The following is a 20,558-nucleotide window of genomic DNA, read 5'->3' as shown; positions in this document are numbered from 1 at the left end:
TTACCAATCGCTTTCTTGAATATTATGAGCGTCAGTTTGCTTGGTATACATAATTTAATTCAAATTTCTATGGGCACTTTTTCGATTCAGTCTCATTTCTTCAAACGGATGCAAGTACAAAGAATTAGTCCTCTCATATTTCCATTATCCAAGGAATCCAAAAAAGATTCTCTCTGTGATTCTCTCCTATTTTACACACTGTGAATGAGACTCGTCTATCGTTAATAATTAATTCATACTCTTTGTATCCAACGAGACTTATTTATTTATTTATTCACATATATTTCCACATATATTTATGAACTCTCGTACAGCCTAGACTATGTTTTTATTTCTCGCAAGTTTATGTTTCAGATCTAGTGTGATAGACATTTTTAAAAAATTGTTCGATGAATTGTGATATAAATGTTTATCGTCGAATTGTAACATTAAAAAAGCTTTTTCTTTTTTTTTAGTAGGAAAATATCGATTTTTCTGTAAGAAGATAGATATGATGTTTTATAGTCCTAAAAGTTAGGATTTTTTATGCTGTCAAAATGATTAATTCTGAACAGATTAGTAGAAATCGCATTTGGAAATTTGTGAATATTAATTGAAGACTGAAGAGATGTATGTGTAATTATAATCGCACATGTGTACACATCTGATAATTAACACCGCCCGATTGTACAGATGCCATAATAAGCGTTTTTGTATTACTTACTGTAATTAACACAATTTATTTATAGATATAATATATACATAGATTTTGTAAAAGTTCTACTTAACTTTCAACAATTGTATAAATAAATATTTCTATGATAATTTACATAATTTCAGGTATTGAAGCGTAAGTAAGGTACCTAAGTAGTATAAGCGAAGAGAATCTCCTCTTCCTCTGTTAACACGAATTCATTTAATTATTGGTCTTGTGCCACTGCAATGTCAAACTTGAATCTGAAAACAAACCAGATAGCATTCTAAAAAAAGGTATTAGTAAAAAATTTATTGATAAGAATCAAAATTTGAAATTACTGTCGATCAAATGTTTAGAATTAAAAGATGCTCAGCAATGTATTCTATAAGTGTAATTAATAGGTTTTTTGAAAGTTATTGTTTGCCTTTTTTGATACATTTTTATCACATATATATAATTTTTTAATTCATCAATAATCAATTGGATTATATGTAAATAGAACTTTGCTCTATAAAAGCTGTATTTTTCACTTGTGATTAATTAATGAATTAAAAATATAACTATATATTTTACACTACATAAGTGTATGTTTGAAAATTGGGATACACCAAATGTTTTTTCATATTAATCAAACATATAATTACAGTCATTCTAAGTCATCCTAAGAAAGATTACTGGTAAGTATTATAATAGCAACCTCTTTTTTCTTGTAACTTTATATTTTGTTTATTTTGGCCTCTAAATGAGATTTTGAGAAAGAAAATCGTCGCTCATATTTCTTTTATTTTTAATTAATTTAAAAACTTTTTCGATATCAGACAAAATATAAAAGTTACAAGAAAACAGGAAAGGTTGCCGTTATAATACATATTTACCAGATTACCTTCAATTAGTATTAAGAGCACGTCTAACGAGCTGAGTATCTTCGATAATCACAACGAGATGAAACCAGCTGGTCGCTAGTCGTCGTCATCATCGTCATCGTCGTCGGAAGGTACGAAGAGATCATTCTCCTCCAGGAAGTTGGCTATGTTCTTGCTAATCGTGGCGCCAACCAGCAGGCCGAATATCACACTGCTGACGACGCCCAGAAAGCTAAATGGTGTTCTCTTTGGCTCGGGCAGGATCGCTCCGGACGGTGTAGTGATCGACGACCGGAGGATCTGCTTCGATACAGTGTTCGTTTCCCTAAGAACAGTCCCTCCACGAAACAACGGCGTCACTCTGTGCAGCATCTTCCTACTATAAGATTTTATTCCCGGTGACGGCCAGTCGCGCACTCCTTTCCCCGGAATTCGCGAACCGGCGGTATCGAGATTATCGAGCAGAATTTAGCGCATTTCTTGACGGGGAGAATGACGGAATGCCATATATTCAGCGCACTGACGCATATGAAAGGTTTGTCGCGTTACTTGAAATCCCCAAACTTTTTTTACACCTGAATAAACCGAGATAAATATACATTCGGGCATTGAAAAGAAAGAGAAGCGAAGCTACTGAGTGTATAAAGTGCAAGCAATGCGAACAGCTGTAACACCACCTTCGCGGCGCGAATTCAGTGTTGCCTCGAAATGGATGTAAAAATCCCTTTGATAAATTTGCAATTTTGAAATAACAATTTCAATTTTCAACTGCAAAACTTAAAATTACATCTAATTTATTATTATTAATTAATTATTTAATTATTAATTAGGAATATTATATTTTATATAAATAAATTATAATATTAAATAATATTAATTTTAATAATATTTGTCTTTTTAACTACTTGAAAATTTCATTTATTAATGGGTTTGAATGTGAATACCTACATTTTAAATATTAAATGGTTCTTGCAGAGATTACATTTGTTATATAGCTATATAATATATGCGCGATGTGAAATCTTTACAAATGTATTCCTATCTGCAATTCTTAAATAATTTTTTTTCTCAGCGAAGAAAAACGCGGATCGATTGTAGTGATAGGGATTTTGTTGCCAATTATATATGTTGACGGTACTGTGCCTGTTTCGAAAAACGGAACTGAACGTCTGAACGGAACCACGTGGGGATCAAACAGTAGTAGTTTACACTCCACACTCACAGTTGTCTTCGGTGACGTGAACAGAACTTGAAAGATGTATGTTTTGCAGGGAAGCAGATAACAGGGTGACCGTCAGTTCCGAGTGGAAGTTATGTTTTACGTGATAGGACTAGGTCTAGGCGACGCGAAGGACATCACTGTCAAAGGGCTCGAAATTATTAGGAGATGTGACCGCGTGTACCTGGAGTCCTACACTTCTATCCTAACAGTACAGCAGGAATCCTTGGTTTGTATTGTTTTCTAGGCAAGTCACAGATAGCATGTAACTTGATTTGCGCTTTCACGCAATGATGTGTTCAATTGTACATCTACAATTGATGTAAATAAAAAATATATTATATACTATATTTCTGTATGTATATGTATGTATCTTGTATTAGGAAGAATTCTACGGACGTTCTCTGATCGCAGCTGATCGCGAGCTGGTAGAGAATAATGCGGATGAGATACTGCCGATGGAACAGGACGAAGATGTTGCTTTTCTGGTTGTAGGAGATCCATTTGGAGCTACCACACACACAGATCTGGTTCTGCGTGCAAAGGAAAAAAATATACAGGTGGATGTGACAATTTTTACCAGAATCATTATCTCTGAGAAGCATGAAAATTTTTCTACACTTTATATGTATCTTATCTTATATTTAATATGTATCCAATAAAGATTATTCTAGAATATTATATGTTTTCGACTAGGTAAAAGTCATACACAATTCATCGATATTGACTGCGGTTGGTTGCTGCGGCTTGCAGCTATATTCATATGGGGAAATTGTTTCAATTCCATACTGGACCGACACTTGGCGACCTGACAGCTTTTATGAGAAGATAGCTTCCAACAGGCAGAGAGGCCTGCACACCCTCTGTCTCTTAGACATCAAAGTTAAGGAGCCTACTCTGGAAAGTATCACGAAGAAAAAAAAGGAATACATGCCCCCGAGATTCATGAGTGTCAATGAGGCTGCCAGTCAACTGATAACAATACTTGACAATAAGATTCAGGATGGTCATAAGGACTTAGGTCAGTGGTAACAAGTTATTTTGTTGAAAAGATATAATGATTCTGTAATAATCAGAATCACAAATTACAACAGAAAAATATAGTGATCACGTAATAATTTTATATAATAATTAAAAACTTAAAAGTAATACATAATTTAAATAATTTGTTATGTTTATTAATATAGTTATAAATTATTTTTGCATTTGACAGTGTTTACACAACAGAGTTTAGCAGTGAGTTTAGCGCGAGTGGGTTGCGAGGACCAGCATATTGTTGCTTGTTCCCTGCAAGATATGATGCATGTAGATTTGGGATTGCCGTTGCACTGCCTTGTTATACCAGCTGAAAAGCTTCATCCTCTTGAGCTAGAATTTTTAATGCAATTTGCTCTAGATAAGAATCAATTCAAAGACATGACGAAATAAGCATAATCTTTTTTATCCAACGAAGAAAAGAGTGAATTTTTTTTTGTACAGAATCTTTGACAAAATAAATTGATTTTATCAAATTATTAAACAATATATTTGTCCTAAATGTATGATGTAATTTGATACGATAGAAACATGTGTTTTTTAATTACTGACTCTTGATATGAATCCGCTGAGTTTTATTTTTTGTAGAAATTTAAATTATATATATATATATATATATATATATATATATATATATATATCCCAGAAGTAATTGAACGTTATTTATAAACTTGCATTCTTTTTTAATGCAGTTTTTTTCATATTGGTATTTTTGTAAGTTTCATAGTTCTGAGATCCATAATAGAGTTCCTGACTTGCATAAATCTTACATAGGTACTGTCATGGTATTATTAAACGTTCGATATTTCCAGCCCCGTAACGGGTGACCGATTACGACTGAACCGTATTGTTAGGCAGGGCCGTTACGGGAAGGCGGATAGAAGATTGACGACCGCGCGCACCGTGTTTACTTGAGCTGCATTATTATTCCATTCGTTTTGGCCCGGTTCCATATTCTAAGCCGTGTATAATTCCGCGGAGTCACGTGGCCGTGCGTCAGGGCAAAATAATCAATGGACAAGCATCGACCACCGTGCGCCGACGAGGCTCGTGTGTTCAGCGATTCAGTTGTGCCACAGGGGTGCACTCGCTCGGTGTGGTGGCAACCCTCCCATTTATCGTTGCCTCCTGCAGCAGGTATACTACCGGTTTCTAGGACGTGGAAAAGATACATTCGCTTTTACGACACTGCTCCAATTTACGTTCTCGCACTTTGGCAGGTATACGAAGTTGTACGAGCACCGTTATCTCGCGTGATAAACGTTGCACCCCGATATGCACACGTACACGTATATTTGTAATTCACTGTAACTGTTTCTGCAAAAAGAAATATACGCTACGACTAATCGTAATATTGTTCTTGCAATTATTGTACCCCGCACCCACAGTTAGTTAGTTTGAAGATATATGGAGTACATCTTCTGCACGAAAGCAATTAAGTATAATACGCTTTGGTATACCAAATAGTCAAATCCTAAAGTACGGAATTGGGATCAAATAGAAAAATCAATTAAAAAAATAAATATATATAAATATATATATTCGAAAAAGTTTTGTTGAAAAATTATATCAATAAATTGTCGAAGCTGATTGTTTATTGTAAAAAAGTATAAAATATAATGAATACAGCATAACTGCAGGAGTTATTTTTTTACACATCTAGGAAATTAGAATTTGTGTCTTAAATCTTTTTGCTAAGAGTTTATTATATAGAAACAAAGATTTTAAAAACAAATAAAATAAAAGCTCTCAAAATCTCTTGAGATAAATATTTTCTCAACTGTTAAAAACATTAAGAGTTGTCGCATTTTCTTGTAATCACGCAGATTTTAGAAATAAATTTTTTTGCTTCAAATATATATAGAGCACAAATACAAAAATTATATTGAAAGAATTCTTTGAAAAGAAAAAACTATTTTTTTTATAAAATCACACTTTGTATCTTTCTAAATTTTACTATTCATAATATTCCAGAAAATAAGGATAAAAAGAAAAGAACATGATCTCCCAACTCCTCGACACGAATACTTTCTTAATTGTTATAACATTAAGAGCTGTCGCATTTTATAATTATGCAGGTTTCAAAACTATCCAAATTTTTTAATCTCAAACAGAGAACGCAATGCAAGAGTTCCTATACTAGAAGAATTCCTTGAAAAAGAAGAGAAGCTGTATTCCGCAATGTGTATACGCTGCCGACATGAAAATTCTATGTATAGATAAAAAAATAATTGGAAGTATTATGAGATATAGTAAACTGGCACGATGCTAAGCCCGACCCCTCCGATCGATCGTCCCAGTCTGCGTCCTGGCACAGGATACTTGATCGCACCGCGGGTGCCCCATGGGCTCGCGACCGTTGTTGAAAGTCTAACGAGGGAGGTTCTACGTCATCGTCCCGAGGACATATACGTTTTTGCAGCCCGCCACTTTGAGAAGCTGCTGAAGCTGCGGGAGGATTACCATGCCGAAGAATACAGCGATCGTGCGTTCAGCCATGAATTCAGTCGCGACTTTAATCTGTGGCCTACCAAGGAGACCCGAAACCTCAGGAAACCTCCGAATGGCGGTTGGTCCTTGGAGAAGGAGATCGAGATCTTTGAGAGAGGCGAACAGGTGACTGTTGATGCGGAGGAGAGCCAGGAGGACGTCTCCACTGACAAAGAAATTCGGAAATCATCGAGGCAAGCATGCTCGAGAGGTGCTGCGACTGTAAAGAAAACCTCGAAGAAATCCAAGGACAATAAGACAACGTCGGACGCTCGCGCTACGAGGATCATCTCGCAGATGAGCGCTCTTCCCGGCAAGAATATTCAGACCAAGGATATCAAGCAGGAGCTCAGAAAAAACAAGCTGAGCGGCGAGAAGTCGAAAACCGATAGTATTGAGAAAGGAATTCGAGGCGACAGGCGATCCTCTAGAGCGAAAGCTCCCAAGACGGATGAGGATCCTGCAGACGAGGTCGAACGTGCGACGACAACGACGACGAGCTCGAGTAGAACGTCTGCACGGAGACCGCTGAAGAAGGTGCGCCGGGTCGAGACCGAGTCCGAGACCGAGACGGAACATGAAACCGCGGCACTTGAAAATAGGTATATATATATAATGATTTATTACTACAACACTCTTTTCTAATTACTTATTGTGGTTATTTATTTATAACCATTTAGTAGATATTTCATTACAATTTTGATAAATATTTTATATAAATGAGATGATTTGTATTTTTTTTCTTTTAAATGTCAGACACGTGAGGTCAAGTGTTAAGGACTGTCGTTCGAGTCGCGAGGCGATCGCTCGGACTGGGAGCAGGGAGAGGAGACTGGAAGCACGGCTCTCCGAACATTCCTCCGAGAGGAAAGTATCGTCGAGGGCGCTCAGCATGGATCGCATCAGGGCGTACGTGCTGCGCAAATTCGCGAGCACCGCGAGCCTGGAGGTACTGCGATCGCCCACGTATGTGGAGCAGGTGCAGGAGGTGATCGATCGCGCGGCGCCGATCATCAAGGAGAAGTTGGAGGAGATCGGAAGACCGCGGGGGAAGCGTTCGAAATCGGTTGACCTGTCATGGAACGATGGATCGCTTTATCGACACGTTCGTGAGGAAAGAGGACACGACGAGAGACAAAGCGAAAGAGGAAAGAGTGGGAAGCTAGAGAGAGAAACCGACATTGTGAGGAAAGAGGAGACGGAAGATTCTTTTCGTAGGGACGAGACGGAGAGAGAAGAGAAGCAATCGAGGAGGCGCAGCGCGGGATCGGGCAAGAGATCGAGAAGGCGCGAGAGCGGTGATTTCGGAGTCGTCGATCAGGTTGACGACAACTCGAAGCACAGTAATAAATTGGAGCACGAGTCCGGGGCGACGCGCGATACCTTGGAAGCGAGACTGACCACCACGCAAAACATCCTAGAAGATATCTCGAAGTCAACATCCGAGTTGGGTGGCGCTCGCAGAAGCGATCCTGTTGGAAGTGAACCGTCGGAATATGAGACCTCCGATCAAGTGAACGTCGTTTCCTTGCCAGTCGTGAGGCCGCCGTCCTCCAAGAACTCTAGAAGCGCCACCAAAAACGGTTCGGACAATGTGACATTGCCACCTATCTCGCCGGAAGCTCCAAAATCGACGAAGAAGAAGGATGAGCTGTCCTTACCGATTCTGCCGACGGCAACCAACAACGGCAATCATTCTGCCAGAAAACCGCAAGAGCAGGACATTTCCAAAGACGCGGAGGAGGCCTCGACGTTGCACGATATTACTAGTGATATAGAAGATATGGCGGTTCTTCCTGACGGTCACGAAGATACGATCGTAGGTGCGAAGCAGAATCTTGGTAGTGATCACCAGGATTTAACATCGGGTGCAAAGTTTGTCAATGAAGAGAAACTTGAGAGAGACGAAAATATAAACAGAATTTTTAAGGAAGATGTTTCGGCGAAACTCGATGAAAAACGCGGAAGTCTCGAGGAATTTGAGGAATTGGAGGAATTGGAAGAGGGAAGGAAGTCGGAGGAGGTTTTCAGGGACAGTTTAAACGTTACACCGGAAGTAGCAAATATACTAGACTTGTTGGAAACTGATGAAGACAAAGCCAAACTTCAAAATGATAATGTGGATCCAGCACGAGAGAACACGTTTGATAGGTTGAAAGATAAACTGATCGAGATCGAGATGGCGGAACGCAGTATTGAGAAAGCTTTAGCTTGCCAACAGGTCGCGACGTGTGACACTGGCGAAATAATGAGCCAAGCGGAAAAGTCGGTGACTGACAGGAAGATAAATGAAGCGAGAGAGCCGACTAATGAGGCGGAAAAGACTATGAGCGAAAAACGAAAGTCGATCGATGCGGGAAAAATACCGATAAATAGAGACGACGAGAAAAGGAAAAAGAACAACGACGATGAAAAAAGACAATCGATGAATGAAGAGATAAAAGAAACAGAAATATCAAGTAATATGAAAGATTTAAACCTCGAGGAAAGATTATCAAACGGAAAAATTAACAAAGCAGAAAAAATAGAAAATAAAATAAAAGACTCGACTAATAAGACCGAAAATTTAAATAAAATAGAAACATTAGAGAAAGAACTTAAAAAATTGAAAAGCGATAATGAAGCAGAAAAATTGAAAAGTGAAGCAAAAATATCAAAGAATGAAGTAGAAGAAGTGACTAACAAAACAGAAGTAACGATCAAAACAACAGATAACACAATAAAAATACAAGACGAGAAACTGATGGGTAAAACTGAAAAATTAATAAACGAAAACGTATCAAATGACGTAGAAGAATTAGCAATTAAGGTTCATGTTAAAAATTTGCAATCTACAAATTCAAAATCGTATGATGAAAGTGTTCAGGGTACTGAAGTAATCGAAACGGACGGTGATAATAATACGACATCGAAAGAAAATGTTGAAAATGCAGCAAATAAATTTTCTAAAGGTACAACTTCCGAAAATGTTACGATTAAGAACGAAAGCTCGATAACAAATCCTCCAAAGGAAACCGGCAAAACGCAGGAAGAGCGAAAAAAACGCGAAATTGACAAGTTACCGGTGTTGTCACCGCTCTCCTTAGAGGTCCCATACTCTTATGTTCTTAGCGAAGGCTCTCCCTGCGAAATCCCCGATTCCGTGACGACCGTGATCTTTCCGGACAGGCCTTGTTGTTCTCCCGTTATTCTAAACGAAAATTATCAGTTTAAATCAATGAATCAAAAAGGGAAATCAGTTACACGTTTTGGTGAAAAGATGGTTAAAGAGATTTCCAAAGATGAAAGACAGGAGAAGGATCAGCATAGATACGACATGGAAATTTTCGGTGAATATGTTCAACCAGAAACTATTCCGTTGCCCGATACTGATTTTAAGCGTAGCGTGAAAGGAAAATCAAGTCAGGACATAACGATTGTTCATCAAGATTTGGATAGAATCAAGGAAGAAGGTGAAGAAGAAACTGAAAAAGAAACTGATGATCAAAAAGAAATAGAAGATCATCGAGAGAAGGAAAATGATAAAAAGACAGTAAAAGAGGAAGAAACGAAGACACTTTTGACATTGGAAAACATTGTCGAGCACGAAGAAAATGAAGAAACTGATGTAAAAATAACCGAGTCTAAGGATACTGAAGAGATTTCCTCTTCTGGCCTTGTCGAGTGTGCATCCGTGCCTGATATTAGGGATTTAACGACTGATATTGGTTTGACAAACGAAGAAAAAACAGACGGTGCAATAGAATCTAAAAGCGCGTTGGAAAATTCATCGGAAGAAAGCGGAAGTACACAGGATACCAATACGCCTACGTCGAGCGATGTGAAGGAGAGTACCGGAAGCAACCGATCAATTGAGAGTCCGAGTCCAGGCAGACCAGTAGTACCAGAACTAAACTTGGATTCACTCCAGGATAATACGGTGTCGTCTTTTAAGATAACGGCAAATGGAACAGAAAAGGAAGACAATGGTAGTCCTAGGGAAAGCGATGCCACTATTTCCTTGATTGAACCGTTAATTTCGGATGAGAGATTGATAAATCAGCCAGTCACGGCCGATCATGAGAAAGAAATCGTCGCTGAAGAATCGAGAAATCTGCAATCGGAGATTCCGGAAACCGATCAATTATATCGCGCTGAACACACGGAGTATGAATTGTTGGGAAAGGATCCGATGTCTCCGGAAATTAACTTGGAAGATAAAACGAAATCTCAAGAGAAAAATATTGATTCGAAGGGTTTATCGGAAGATGACGTACAAGTCGAGAAGGTGCAGGCAGAAGAGTTAGAAAGCGAAGAAGAAATTGCAAGGGAATTGATAGGATTACTGGATAAAGATATGCAACTTCAAAGTAAAGAATTAGATTTGAAACAAGAATCTAAAGACAGCGGAGAATCTGAGAAAAGCAGTATAAATGTAGACGATAAATCTAATCGGGCACTGACAGCATCTATGCATTCAATGTTAGTTGAACAAGAAAAGAGACAACATCAAGATTCTTTAGATAAAGTAGATGAAATAGTAAGGACTGAAACAACCAGTGAGTTATCAGATAATGTAGCAGATATCAGTAAAGATAACAAAAATGAAAACAGTGAGATAATAGATAAAGAAACTGGAAAAGTTACATTGGAAATGGTAGAAGGAGCACATATAGAGAATTCGCAAATTGCACCTTTAGCTCACTTTGAGCAAGATGAATTATTAACACAAAATAGTAGATCCGAAACAGTTGATAGAATTATTAGTAAAAGTACATCTGATACTATTAAAGAGGATATTCAAGAAAAATTTGAAGATAAACAAGTAAGTGTTGAAGAAACTGCAAAGATCCAAAGTAACGATGCTAAAATTGAACAATCGATTAAAAAACAGGAAGAAAATAAACAAGAGTTGCAAAGTCAGGAAAAGCGCGAGCAAGGAACATTAGAAGCATATGAGGAATGCAATCAAGAAAAATTAGACGTTCAAGAAGAAATCAAGCAAGAAAAATTGAAAATTCAAAGTAAAGATAATCCAGAAGATATAAAGATGAAAGAAGAAATTATAGATGCAACAATACCCATAGAATTAATAAACTCGAGCAAAGACTCAAAGAACGAATCAATAAAAAACGACGATGAACATGAAGAAACTAAACCAAATAATGAAACCATTATTAACGTTTGTGTAAAAGAAGACACGAAAACTAAGACAGAAAAAGAAACTGAAGATCTTTCGGGGAAAATAGAAAGCGTCCATGGGCCAATTACAAGCGCGATATCAGAACAATCAACGGAAGATCATTCTCGTTTTAAACACTGGACCACCGCGGAGATGAAATCATCGACCGTGGAAACGGTGATTGAAACTTTCGTCTCTAATACAAGTACAGACGAGAAAACGAAGATTGTTGCTGATGCGTCAGAAATTATCGCAAATGAATCACTTATTCGAAAGAAGGATGACTTCCACTCAGCGGTTGTAAAAATTCAAGCTTGTGAGTAAAACGTAGTGTTTTGATAAAATTACGTCGTGAATTGATTCTACAATTATGCCGCATTAGCTGTACAGATAACCGACTCTCTTATCTTTTATTACGCTTAAGTAATATAATAAAACAAGAAAGTTCAATTAAGTTCGCGGATATAAATAACATTAGGATATAAATAACAAGCGGTATCAATATTTCGCCGAGATTAAACAAGTTGTAGAATATTTTCAAGGCTCATGACGTAATTTAATAGATAATAAATAACAAAAATTTTTTTTTTTGAAGGTATTCGAGGATTTTTAGCGCGTCGCCGCGCGCGAAGAGATTTGAACTCAAAATTTGTTTCAAGCAACGTTCCACCAACGAAAACAGTTACGGTAAATATACATATTATAATATTATAATCGTGAACGATTTTAATAAAGCCTTGATTCCTTCCAAAAAATACAAATAAATAAAAAAATAATTACAAATAAAATTTATCAAGGATAAAATAATACTAATTCATGTTTTATAAAAGTAATAAAACGTTACTGCCGCTGCACAGATAATTAATAACACGTTACATAAAAAATAAAACTTACGCGATAGATATATTAAATCTAAACAAAATTGCTTACTAAATGTTGTTATTAAATTTAATGGAATATGACAGTTTTGCACTTGGTTATTTAATGTATTGAAACTGATCTTGGAATTGTGTCCATCGATTTTCCTCTGTTTTCCTGAGCCGAACAGCTGGACGCAATAATTCTCACGCCACACCCGTCGGAAGTTTATTACGTAAAAGAGGAAGCAGCGGGTCACTGCTAAACGTCAGCGCTTTCATGATTGCAACAGGCGGTTTGGCAGTAACCAGCTTGGCAGATAAACCCGAGTTTTCGTTCCTTAAAATAATTGTTTCTTAAATCAGAATTGACGTCCACGGTCTTGCGTTGTTTTTTTATGTATTTCCTTAAAAAAATTTATGTCTCAAAATATATAAAGCTTATTTATGCTAATTGTTTATTACTTTTTAATGATAAGTGCTTTTCTTTAATAATGATTAAATGGCCGATTGATTAATGCACCTCTCTTTTCTTAATATTAACAGAAATAGTATAATATGATACCATAAATGTAATTGAACTTTATAATTTATTAATGTTTAGAGCAATCGTCTAATGGTACCGCAGGATACTTCAAATCTGAGAGAATCCAGACGTCTTCGGCGAGAAGAAGCTCTGCGGAATACGACCCTCTCGTTGGAGAACGCCTTCGCGACGGGTCGGCTTCAACATACCGGCGAGTTTCACGATTCTGTACCGTTGCTTCCTTGTGACCTGATAAATAATACTAATTTAGTTGCCTCAAACAATTCTTTGGATGAAAAGATCGAGGCAAAAGAAGCTAATTCACCTGATATCGCAAAACCTAGTGCCTCTAACGGGAATGATGTGTAAGTAATAAAATCGTGAAAGAAATGGAAAAATGTATCTATAACACTTTAAATATTAATTATTTGCTGCCAAGCATCATAATTTAAAATCACGTTTGTGTGAACGATTTTCGCTACTTCTCACAGTCGCGACAGCGAACATGGAGCGAGTTTTCACAAAGGTAACACCTACGTTGATCCCACCTTTCCGATCGTGATGCACCTGTTGACGGACGCATCTCACAATTGCCACTTCACAGTCAGCCAAAATTCCCATTCCGACTTTAACGCAAGTGCTGACGGAGAGGGGCTCGTGAAGCCCACCGTAGACATCCTGATGCTGGGCTATCCAAGAGACGACGAGAATCAATATCTGAACTTCATAACCAGCGTCGAGGATCTGGGTTCCAATATGAATTCCTTGACTCTGGACGACATGATGAAGAGCGCGAAAAATATCGACGACGTTCATCCTTCGACGATTTCCGGCGAGGGTAGCCCCAGGGAGCCCTTGGCCCTTTCGGACGTTTCTCGGGGTGTCGTGATCGAGGAGGTGACCAGCTTAGATGAGCTCGTTCCGTCGGAGTCAACAAAACCATCGTCTGCGCCTAAGACCTCGTTGGATACAAATAGCTCGATGCCATCCGACGAATGCGACGTTGAGGACGCGAAGAATGATTTAGGGATGTCGTCGAGGACGACGGATGCAGCTGGAGACTGGAAACAAAGAGCTGAGGGACAAGAGTCCGATCGCAACCATGAGAATGTCGAGGAGAGTGATTTGCGTAGCGAGGATGCAAATAAAAGCTGTAACGAGACCTCTGGCGAACACGTGAAAGAAGAGAAGGACGATAAGACGTGAATAATATCATATACTTGTGGAGACTTGTGGGCCAAACGAAACAGGGCAGAAGTCATGAAATAATTGTAATGATCGATCAATTGGTTCCTACTTGATTAGAGTCATCGTTTGCGCGCGATACGAAGATTACTATGATTTCACTGCACATTAGAGTATTTTTACAAAAAGCACTTGCGATTTATATATCATTGCGTTTTATGTTATTCTTAAATTGTAAGTCCAGAGTGCCTGTTTATTGACTCGTTTATGTAGAAACAAATAGATGGTACGAGAAGAGTATCTCTCTCAGGAATAGTATTAGTGTACATGAGAAATCACGTATAGCGCTCACAATTACTAATTTACACAGCAAACAAGGTGACGTCAAATGACGTTTTAATAAGGTCTCATTGACGTCTCTGACGTTAATAAAACATCATTGAAGCGTTATTTAACGTCATGTTGTTTGCTGGATACATACAAAAAAAAAATACAACGCAAACTCTAGAGTTGCAATTTTAGAGTTGTTTAGAGTTGCTAAACAAGAACAGTCTTTCCCCGCTTTTTACGTAGTTTAAAAGACATATTGTATATCTCCGTAGGCAAAAAAAAACAGCAAATAAATTGCATATATAAGATAACTTTAAAAAATTTACTTTTACTTTAGCACAAAAATATTTAACAATTTAAATCAATTATAATTACAGTATAAATAGCTCTAAGTTACAAACTAAGCATTCTCGATGATAAGATATTTGCACTGTCTTGGTCGCACAATTACGGCTTACAAATTAATTGCAACGCAAAAATCTTGAATTGACATGAAACTGAAATCCCACATACAAGTGTTTTACATACAAGTATTTAATAACATTTTGCATTTGGTCATCGAGCCTCGGCTCTGAGAAAATCGCGCGAAAGTGGAACCACAATGCAGAGAAATTTTATTTTACGACAGAGTTTTGTATTCTCCTGGAAGTGGCCAATGATTAATTACATCTGTAATAATAAAAAAAGCTCCGGAATTGGATCGACAATACCGTGCATTTAGATCACGCGGAATGCAAGTGGCTCGGATATACGGACCTTGGTACATATTTTTAGTGCCTGCGGTGATCTAGAGAGCGAAAGAGAGAAGAGTGGGAGGAAGAGAGAAAGAGAGACAGGGAGAGAGAGAGGGAGAGAGTGAGACAGAGAGAAGCGGATGACGATCCGTATCGTGATCGTCGCGGGCGTCCAGTGAGCGGGGATCCAAGGTAAGGGCACGACGTCGCGGTGACGTCACCGGGCGTCGCGACGACGACGCCGTCGTTGTCGTTGCCACTCGCCGCGGTACACGCGTAGGCATCACCGCGACCTATCGTTTTCTTCCTTTTCCTCATTTTCTCTCCTCTCCTCTTGGTGATCGTCGTGTATACATCGTCGCTTCGAAAATCGATTATCGATAGTCGCGTGAGATCCGCTGCCGCAGCTTCGTCACGTACGTCCGGTATCTCTGAGAGGTAAGCGAAGTCAGCGAACGCGAGTTGCAGTGCAGCTGCGGGCCGTGCAAACGGGACAACTTTATCCCGATAAACTTATCGAGAAGGATCATATAACATTCTGCCGGTTCATATTTCTCATACTTAAGATTCTCTATGAATGAACACTTGGCTTTCCGTCGAGTCTTATAATCGCGTGAGTGCCCTTAATAAAAAAATCGAAAATGCTGAAATTGATTCTCATTCTGAGAGCGTCTTCAATTCATTAATAACAAGGTATCTGTTACTTTGATATCTAACTACATTGGAATTTGCGAAGGTTCCTCCTGGCTATTAATATTACTGCCAATATATTTTACAGCGGATGAAGAAAAAGAGAGAGAGGGAGAGAGAGAGAGAGAGAGAGAGATATATGTTTTATAAAATTTTATAAAACTGTAAAATTTTATAAAGCTTTTTCAAATATTGTAAATATCACTTTTATCTAAAAATCTGTTAAAATTGTGTTCTCGATTTCACGATAGCAAGAAATAACGTGTCCACCTTTCTAACTTGGAAAACGTGCAAGATCATGCAATTTCAATTTGCGAAACTGACATCACATGATAATCTAAACTAATCTAAAGAGCGATAACGATAGTATATTAATTGGTAAAACGCTACAAATATCATTGACGTAATTTCTCAGGAAACATTTCGTTGGACGCCAGATGCGCGACGGACGAAATGCGTCGCGTTCCAGCGCGAGATCTACGAACGGGATCGTTATCGATGTCCGGAGCCGGCCAATTGGACGACGCGAATCGGTCGGGCGGGTATATTTTCGTGATGATGAACATCGGTGAAGAGTTATGCGCGAATATAACGCAGCCGGAGATCAAACGGCGGACGCAAACAAATTGGAATGTTCTTGGCCGCAAGCGCGCGCGCGCGCGCGGACGCGCGGACTTTCGTCGACACTCTCGCGAGCATCAATCATCAATCAGCGTATATTGGCCTCAGGACGACGAATTTACTGTGACGCGCGTGTCGACCGCACTCACGAGACCGAAATTAATGCAGTCCCGGGCGACGTATTACGAACACTTTGCGCGAGCTCCCCAACACTGCGCGATCTCCCCTGACACTGCGCGATCAATCAAGCCGCAAGTGGAAGAATAAATGTCCGAACGGTACTTAAGCAAGTGTATTATATAGACTCACCTAAATTAAACCGCCTACATTGTATTTCTCAATGAACGAGCTTGATGTGTCGCTGGGGGAGACAGAAAGAAAATAAAAATCGTCCAGTAAAAGAGTGAAAAATCTTGATATTTAATGCATAAAACTTAAACGTAGGTAATGCGAAGGCTTTTCGATAAATCCTACGCTTTTTTATTATCAAACAGATAATATCTGATATCTAAGGTGATAATAAAAGATAATATGTAAATAAAAATCTTTACAAATTGTGCGTATTTAAAAAGAAAATAAAAATAAAAATATTCCGCACGGTTCATTTGTACCTCGAATTGCCCTCGAACTGATTCTTCTCTACCGTCTTTTCGTTAAGGCGAATAAGAAAAAAAAAAGAAGATCCAGCCCAGCTTGCGTTTTCAGCTTTATTTAAAAGCGCGCGAAGGTCGTCCCGCGGCCTATCGGGCGATCGGCGCTCACCCTCTGCCAACTTTGTACGAAATTAACCATCCTCGGATGCGTGAAATAAGACGTGAACGTAAAAGACGATCGACGCTTCCGAGAACCGAACGAGCCTCCTCTCACCCGCAGGCGGCCGGTTATCATCGCAGAACGCATGCGTGATAGATCCATCCTTCGGATAAACCGCGCGCTCGCCGAGCCGACGCGCGCCTCCTTGTCGCGCGTCCGTTTACGCGTCAGTTTTCCATTCCTCTTCTGGCCAGGAGGTCGCGCGATAAGGCAAGATCGGGAAAGTGTTCCGCGTGAAAACGTGAGAAGAAGCGCGTGTTTTCCGCGTGGGATAAAGTTCCCGTTCTCCCGGGGAAATCGGCGGGCTTGCCTCTCTCCGATTGATATTTGTAAATCATCGCGAAGATCCACCGACGTCCGTTTTTGCAATTATTATTATTACTTTTTTTTTTTACGATTCGCTTCGCTGCCGTCCACACTCCGATTTCCCAGACGACTGTGATTCTTCTCCCGAGGAGAATCTGTACGCGCGGAGGAGAGAAAAAGCCGTCCGTTCATTCTCTCTGGTATCGATATTTATAGACGATCGAAGGTATCCTGAGGTGGTCGTCTGTCCTATTTCCGCTGACGGAATCATAAATAATCGAGGAATTATCCCACAAGTTTACCGTTCTCCGCTTCCGCATTGAAAAATATCTTTAAAAATATTTTAGGAATCTTCGCCTCTCTCTCTCTCTCTCTCTCTCTTTCTTTATCTCCAATTTTCCGCTTGGAATACGATTTCGACAGATCGCCTGGGGGAACTCTCGAGTAGATCTGTACTCTCGGATCTTTACAAATAATCAGGAATAACGTGAAATCGTTTTCGCTCTCGGAATCGACCTTTGTAAATAAGCCAGAGGTACGCGAATCTCCTCAGATACGATTCCCGTAAGCGATCCGGAGGAAACTTTCTGCGAAGTCAGCCTTTATTGGAAGCAATTTTTGGAGTGCTCGAATCGGACGGGCTTTAACGTACGAGACACGGAGCTTCGCGTTACCGGCTCAGAACTCCGTTCATGTCGCAGACCCCGAAGGAGAACGCCGACGCGATGAAGGCCAACACGGCGGCGACGAAGATCCAGGCCAACTTCCGCGGGTACCGCGTGCGCAAGCAGATGAAGGAAGCCACGCAGCGCCGTCGTCAGCAGCAGCACCAGCATCAGCAACAAAATCAGCAGGACCACCAGTCGAACCAGCAGGAATATACGAAACCGAAGGAGCACCTGCTGAAGAGGCAAAGCACTCGCGAGGCGCTTGAGGAGAAGTCGGCGACGAAGATCCAGGCGGGCATTCGCGGCTTCCTGGTGCGGAAGAGGCAGCAGGCCGTCCAGGCCGCGGCGACGAGGATCCAGGCTGGTTTCCGAGGCTTCAGGACGCGGAAATTGTTGAAGCAGAACGGCCAGTAGCCCGTGCCAGCCGTTCGGTCCCTTCCTGGCGTGACAAACGACGTGGGACGTTGACGTGTGCAAGAGGTTCTCCCCGTTTACGTTTCGTGATTGCTCTGACGTAAAACCTGTTACGGTTTTACGGCCGTGCGTTTGCTGCCGGGCTGAGTGGAAGATGTGATAATTACTTCGATCTCTATTTCCACACTCCGTTTCTCTGCCATCCTCTAACATTATTATACTTTAATGGATACGTAAATTTGCCTGGAAATTTGGAATGTAATCTTCTCTAACTTACATAATGCTATCACACGTACAGATTATAGCATTGCGAAGTTGTTTTTAAATATACAGACATACGTTAACAAATGTTCGCAAAAGTGTTTTGATTTAACACATTAAAGATACATATCGCATGTATAATACAAACATGTGGGCGTGTATCGTACGATAATGGAAAAAGAATAAAGATATTTTTTTTTTTTTCGAAACTTGTGAAAGTTTTCTCGGCAAGAATAGAGGCAAAAAGTTTTTATCTCTGCTTGATTTGATGAAAGTTTAAGCTTAATCTTGCTTCTGCGTGCTTTGAAATATTTACAACACACTTGTGTGCCGTAGTGCCATAATTGGTATTATCTAATATCTTTTTTTACTCCGACATCGCGTGTACCGACAAAAGCGACAATTTTTTTTTACGGAATATAAAAGCATTGTTTTCCGCATTGGGCTCTGTGTTTGAAGCGTAATGTCTTACGATGATCGAGACGATTGCGTGTTAATATTAATCGGCATTCATTAACTGCAGAAGGAAAATGTAAACAGCTGCAACATGTGTCTGCGACATCTCGTCGCTTGTAAGCGGTTTAAATATAACGTCAAGCTCGCGCTCCCCCGAAGCCCTTGACCCTTAAATTCTTCTTAGTACCAAATACTCTCTTTGGCACATCTCTCGATCTTCTCTATGTACTTGTTCTCATATTCTCATACTATGTGTCATTTGTTGTTTTTTTTTCCAGTATTTTGCGGACTCTTTTTGTGGGAAAACCCTACGATTGCATCGGAAGCGTGGAAGAAACGACGATTTCAATTAAGTTAATTACATTGTTAATTTACGCTGTTCGACGCATGTGCGCGTTCGAGACACTCCGTGTATCTTTGGACTGTAACTTCGTCAATCACGTCGTGGAAAGCCATCTCGGGAATTAATCAAATGATAATTTGCGGAATATTGTTTTACGACAATATTTACCACTTCTTTTATTTTCTTGTTTTGATTTTTTCCATCGTGGCTTTCGTATGACGACAATAAATGGCGACAAGGAAGAAAGAAGCAATAATCAGAGACGTTATGGCCAGAATGAAAACGGTTAATATACATACACGCGCGATAGAGATTAGTTAAATAATTATATAAATCTCTAGATATACTCTCTTGTTATATTTCATATTATTTTTTATGTAATTAATATATTAGTGCGTTAATTATGAATGCAAATAGAACAAATTAATATCGAAAATATTTCTATATCACAACTTTGGATCTGTGCAATTCTGTAGTTAAATGATATTTGTGTAATGATTAGCGTGTAAAGATGTACATATAATATATACTTTTTGTCGTTGTATTTGCGTATTTCACATTTGCACCACTTTGACTTTGTGAATAATAAAACTTTTAATCTTTATAACAATTATTTCTTTAATATATATGTGTATAAAGCAGTGCTAATACATCGATATAATTAAAGAATGTCTACATTGAAATCTCAGTGATGTAAGTATGTTTCTTATTACTTAAGGCACGTTTATTTGTCATTTTTTAAAATTGCAAATAAGATTCCTGTATGCATGTGTGTAAATGCGTTATCCGACGAGTTCACCAGTAAAGCAGTTCACCAGTAAAGCAGTTCACCAGTATTTCTGGATGGCAGCACTTGATTATAGGAAAGACGTGTCTTCAGTCTACAAGATGCTTTATAATATTTAATCTT

At 39.1% G+C, this 20,558-nt stretch overlaps 4 protein-coding genes and 1 long non-coding RNA gene across 14 annotated transcripts; 3 read left to right on the top strand and 2 right to left on the bottom strand.

Moving 5' to 3' along the window:
- Positions 1 to 687: 687 nt before the first annotated feature.
- On the bottom strand, positions 688 to 2,049 carry LOC105837620 (essential MCU regulator, mitochondrial). 2 transcript variants are annotated; one of them, XM_012682544.3, is made up of 2 exons: positions 1,552 to 2,049; positions 688 to 936 (listed from the first exon to the last, which is right to left on the bottom strand). In XM_012682544.3, exon 1 carries the CDS (start codon positions 1,909 to 1,911, stop codon positions 1,636 to 1,638), a length of 276 nt encoding a protein of 91 aa, XP_012537998.1. In that variant the 5' UTR covers positions 1,912 to 2,049; the 3' UTR covers positions 688 to 936; positions 1,552 to 1,635. The 2 variants fall into 2 exon arrangements, with proteins under 2 accessions (XP_012537998.1, XP_012537997.1); XM_012682543.3 differs by having other exon boundaries at positions 1,560 to 2,049.
- Positions 1,950 to 4,282, top strand: LOC105837618 (diphthine methyl ester synthase). 2 transcript variants are annotated; one of them, XM_012682539.3, is made up of 5 exons: positions 1,950 to 2,074; positions 2,811 to 2,987; positions 3,142 to 3,318; positions 3,455 to 3,779; positions 3,972 to 4,282. In XM_012682539.3, exons 2-5 carry the CDS (start codon positions 2,853 to 2,855, stop codon positions 4,184 to 4,186), a joined length of 852 nt encoding a protein of 283 aa, XP_012537993.2. In that variant the 5' UTR covers positions 1,950 to 2,074; positions 2,811 to 2,852; the 3' UTR covers positions 4,187 to 4,282. The 2 variants fall into 2 exon arrangements, with proteins under 2 accessions (XP_012537993.2, XP_012537992.2); XM_012682538.3 differs by lacking the exon at positions 1,950 to 2,074 and adding an exon at positions 2,651 to 2,736.
- Positions 3,914 to 4,697, bottom strand: LOC114253967. Its single transcript, XR_003625392.2, has 2 exons — positions 4,564 to 4,697; positions 3,914 to 4,126 (listed from the first exon to the last, which is right to left on the bottom strand). It is a non-coding gene; the product is annotated as an uncharacterized LOC114253967 (long non-coding RNA).
- On the top strand, positions 4,696 to 14,663 carry LOC105837616 (titin homolog). Of its 3 annotated transcripts, none has more exons than XM_036286323.1 (6): positions 4,696 to 4,930; positions 5,908 to 6,885; positions 7,040 to 11,760; positions 12,040 to 12,131; positions 12,906 to 13,192; positions 13,319 to 14,663. In XM_036286323.1, the coding sequence occupies exons 2-6, from the start codon at positions 6,059 to 6,061 to the stop codon at positions 14,031 to 14,033; spliced, it is 6,642 nt and encodes a 2,213-aa protein (XP_036142216.1). In that variant the 5' UTR covers positions 4,696 to 4,930; positions 5,908 to 6,058; the 3' UTR covers positions 14,034 to 14,663. The 3 variants fall into 3 exon arrangements, with proteins under 3 accessions (XP_036142216.1, XP_036142215.1, XP_036142217.1); XM_036286322.1 differs by having other exon boundaries at positions 4,696 to 5,013; XM_036286324.1 differs by lacking the exon at positions 13,319 to 14,663 and having other exon boundaries at positions 4,696 to 5,013; positions 12,906 to 13,225.
- A 611-nt stretch (positions 14,664 to 15,274) lies between these two features.
- LOC105837619 (transcription factor SPT20 homolog) lies at positions 15,275 to 20,258 on the top strand. 6 transcript variants are annotated; one of them, XM_012682542.3, is made up of 3 exons: positions 15,275 to 15,514; positions 18,208 to 18,654; positions 19,584 to 20,258. In XM_012682542.3, the coding sequence occupies exon 2, from the start codon at positions 18,232 to 18,234 to the stop codon at positions 18,586 to 18,588; it is 357 nt and encodes a 118-aa protein (XP_012537996.1). In that variant the 5' UTR covers positions 15,275 to 15,514; positions 18,208 to 18,231; the 3' UTR covers positions 18,589 to 18,654; positions 19,584 to 20,258. The 6 variants fall into 6 exon arrangements, with proteins under 6 accessions (XP_012537996.1, XP_012537994.1, XP_036142221.1 ...); XM_012682540.3 differs by having other exon boundaries at positions 18,060 to 18,654; XM_036286328.1 differs by having other exon boundaries at positions 17,930 to 18,654.
- Positions 20,259 to 20,558: the final 300 nt, after the last annotated feature.

The sequence above is a fragment of the Monomorium pharaonis genome, chromosome 4 (assembly GCF_013373865.1).
Source record: "Monomorium pharaonis isolate MP-MQ-018 chromosome 4, ASM1337386v2, whole genome shotgun sequence".
NCBI lineage: Eukaryota > Metazoa > Arthropoda > Insecta > Hymenoptera > Formicidae > Monomorium > Monomorium pharaonis.
This window is presented reverse-complemented; position numbering and strand designations above follow the sequence as displayed.